Raw genomic sequence first — 3,336 nt, forward strand, 5'->3', positions numbered from 1 at the left:
ATATAAATTTTAAAATATCTTTCAGGCAAAAACTTATGATAAAAAAGTAAGATTTAGATGTTTTACTGCTCATACCTTCAGTACCAATTCCCCAAATGCCACTTTGCTACATCTAAACCCCTGACAATTTATTACACCCAGGTAGCACACTAAAAAATAAGTTAATCTCTGCATGTGAAAAACAGGTCATTACAAAAGAAAATACTGACAGCTCTTATCTGTATTTGATAATTAAGTATATTATATTCTCAGCGGCACTAAAAATGCAGCTTTGTCTAATATAAATATCTAAATAACAACTACACAAAAGTATTTTTCTCTTAAAATAAGTTTTTGTATATACTTTTTCCAGTGTTGACAACTTAAACAACATTGGTCTATATATTATGCTAAGAAAACATTAGGCACAGATCACATAGTTTACATTTTCTTTGCTATAAAAAATATACATGTGCAAACACATATCACATAAATGACTAGAGGACACAACAGTAAAGCTACTATAGGCCTAACACAAAAAGGTTAATGATTTATTTATTTACTTATTTATTTTTTATAAGGACATTCCAAGTAGCATTAAGAGTGATATCTCACTGTTGAATATCTTGTATCTACATTAGAATTACTTGTGGGTTTTCTTAATGAAAAAAACAAAGGTATCCCATAGTGGTGGGGGTAGGGGGGTGAGGGAGTGGGAGAGTGGGGAGGACTCTGACAGGAAGAGGGAGGGGGGAGGAAGAAGGAGGGAGGGAGGGAGAGAGGGAGGGGGAAAGAGAGAGAACACACATCACATTTAGGCACATGAACTAATTTTTTAAAAATAATATAAAAATATTTCCAAAAGCCATTAAAAATATTTAACAGGCTACCAGATTGCTTTGTTGGAAGGACTAAATTATTTAACATTATGAATGCTTTATACAGTAGATTCTTTCATTAGCTAAGACATTTCTGAAGTAAGGTATCAAAGAGTGCAGAGCATGAAAAAGAGAAAAAAGCAAAAACAGGCTGTTAGGAAAAGGAGAGGAAGGAAATGTCATTTTACCCAGAAGAAACAAAAATATTGTCTCTGTTTGTAGCAGAAAATTTGTGCAGCAGAGATTATAAAAACACAAGCAAGGGGGCTGTGTGGCAAGTAATAAAATATAACGCTTACTGTAGACTCTCCATGAAGAGACCACTTAGGGATTGTAGATTACTTTGTGCAAAAGTACACTTTGATGTAAAAGATGACACTTTGCTACATATATACTATGTAGCATTTTTCTATAAAGGGCAATTTATGTAAGTGATGGCTTCCACAAACACAAAGAGTAAAAGAACAGAGGGAGACAAAACTAGAAACAAAGAGAAGTAGAGAGGACAGTCAGACAGGAAGATAGAGAAATGCCGGAGGGGCCTGCACATGTCCTGCAGAAGATCTGAGATACTTTATTTCATCCTCAGTGCTTAATTTTCCCTATTACTTCACATTCTTACCCACACGCTAGAATTATTTCAAGAGATAACCCTCTATACAAGCTTTCCTTTAGTTTCTTCCATGAAAATGAAAAAAAAAAAAAACCCAAAAACTCTAGTCTCATCTTTCATTTAATAATCAACTATTTAAGTAAATATTTCCCTGGTGGCAAATTCCCAAATGAATTACAAATATGATCCAAAACCACTGTCAGGTTACATTTGATTTACTATGTAGTCTCTTCAAATGGAGCAGGAATTAGCCCGTTTCCTAGGCTTGGGGTCTCGTGTTTCCTGTTCTTTCATACACACACAAGAGGTACACATTGTCTCAGACAGTCTTCGGAGGCCTAGCCGGAAAACACTGTTGGAGAGGCTGTATATCACACAGTTACAAAAACTGTTACTTATAGCAAGCCAAGTTGTTAAGAAGGACAGTGTCGGGTTGTCCAAGACACGGGAGCTTTCTAGAAGAAAGTAAATGATATAGGGGAGCCAAAGCATGTAAAACACACTAGTTATCCTGAATAAAACCATGGCGTAGCGGCGGTCAGGGCTGTGTCCTGTCTCCCTAGAAGTATCTACTTCATGACTTGGGAACCGGGCCCTTCGGTCATTTATCTCTTTGGTGTGCTGCCGGCAAATCTTGAAAATGTGGAAGTAAGTGAAGCAGACAACAAGGGCAGCAGGAGCATAAAGTAAACAAACAATAAAGCCAGTAAAATAGGCACTGGTGAGCCAAGAAGTGGCACACCATTCAAAAATGTCACCATGGTAACCAGGTTTCCCCCAGCCAAAAAAGGAAGGCAAGAAAATTAAGCAGGAATAGATCCAGATTAAAATAATGCAAATTCTCAGGCGACAAGGGGTGACCAGTTGATTGTAGGAAAGAGGCTTGGTTATTGCTAGATAGCGATCCACACTGATACAAGCAAGACATGCCATAGAAACACTTTTCAGAACTGAGATGATATATCCAAAAACCTGGCAAGTCAATGACTCGTGGACACCTGTGGAGTAGTGGAGAAGGGAGAGAGTAGGAACCAGGCAGCTCACTCCAACGAAGAGATCAGCATATGCCATCGTCTGAATGAAATAGCTGGTAGTATAATGATGTAAGAGTGGAGCACAATGAAAGACAAAGATAACTGTCAAGTTCCCAGCAATGATGAGAAATGTCAGCAAGACAATCACAACTGTCTCGAAGATACAGACATCCACTGCACTGTAGTGGCCAAATCCAAGTGGGCAGGAGTGACGCTCAGACACATTCACAATGCCACTGCTCATGTTCAGGATCCTCCATTCTGTCCACCTGGAGTCATTCATGGCTTGGAATTAAAGAAGCCTGAAGTCCTGGCTACAGCTAGCAGGTGCCCTGCCCAGCATCTGTTACACTGCACATGAGTGTTTCAGAACCTGCTTCAGTAGACAGTGTCAGTGCTTCTGTCTCAGCTGAGAGTCCCAGAGAGTGCTCAAGTCTCTTCATCAGCCTCTGTGCAGCAGTGACACACCTCAGTTTGTTTTTTTTTTTTTGAGGGGGAAATGGAGGGGTGAAAGCTAGAAAGGAGGTGAAAAGAGGTCACTGATTAGCTTCCTCTGATGCTCTCAAAGAACTTTTTTGTAGACACAAGGCACTTCTAGAGAAAATGGATTTCTTTTGATCTTGTTATATGAAAAATTAAATCTGTAAAAAGAAAAAAATAAATTGCCAAGGAAAAAAAAGCTTCTGTTGGCTGTTTGTTCTCCCAAGAGAGGTAGTTTCTTAGCAATCAACTAGAAAGAAGGAAAAAAGGAAAAGTCTTAAATTGTCTTAGGCTTCTTGCTTCATCTATGATAAAAAAAATGCATTCATATTTTAGAAACTAAATAATTAAG

General features: G+C 38.2%; 1 protein-coding gene across 1 annotated transcript; it reads right to left on the reverse strand.

Annotated features, from left to right (window-relative positions):
* Positions 1-805: 805 nt before the first annotated feature.
* On the reverse strand, positions 806-2,994 carry GPR52 (G protein-coupled receptor 52). Its single transcript, XM_008066440.2, has one exon. The coding sequence runs from the start codon at positions 2,785-2,787 to the stop codon at positions 1,702-1,704; it is 1,086 nt and encodes a 361-aa protein (XP_008064631.1). The 5' UTR covers positions 2,788-2,994; the 3' UTR covers positions 806-1,701.
* Positions 2,995-3,336: the final 342 nt, after the last annotated feature.

The sequence above is a fragment of the Carlito syrichta genome, unplaced genomic scaffold (assembly GCF_000164805.1).
Source record: "Carlito syrichta isolate Samal-C Ts95f unplaced genomic scaffold, Tarsius_syrichta-2.0.1 Scaffold308921, whole genome shotgun sequence".
Taxonomy (NCBI): domain Eukaryota; kingdom Metazoa; phylum Chordata; class Mammalia; order Primates; family Tarsiidae; genus Carlito; species Carlito syrichta.

What these genes read in the sequence shown, in the direction of transcription:
- GPR52 (XM_008066440.2), bottom strand. Translation starts at nt 2,787, where the DNA reads ATGAATGACTCCAGGTGGACAGAATGGAGGATCCTGAACATGAGCAGT.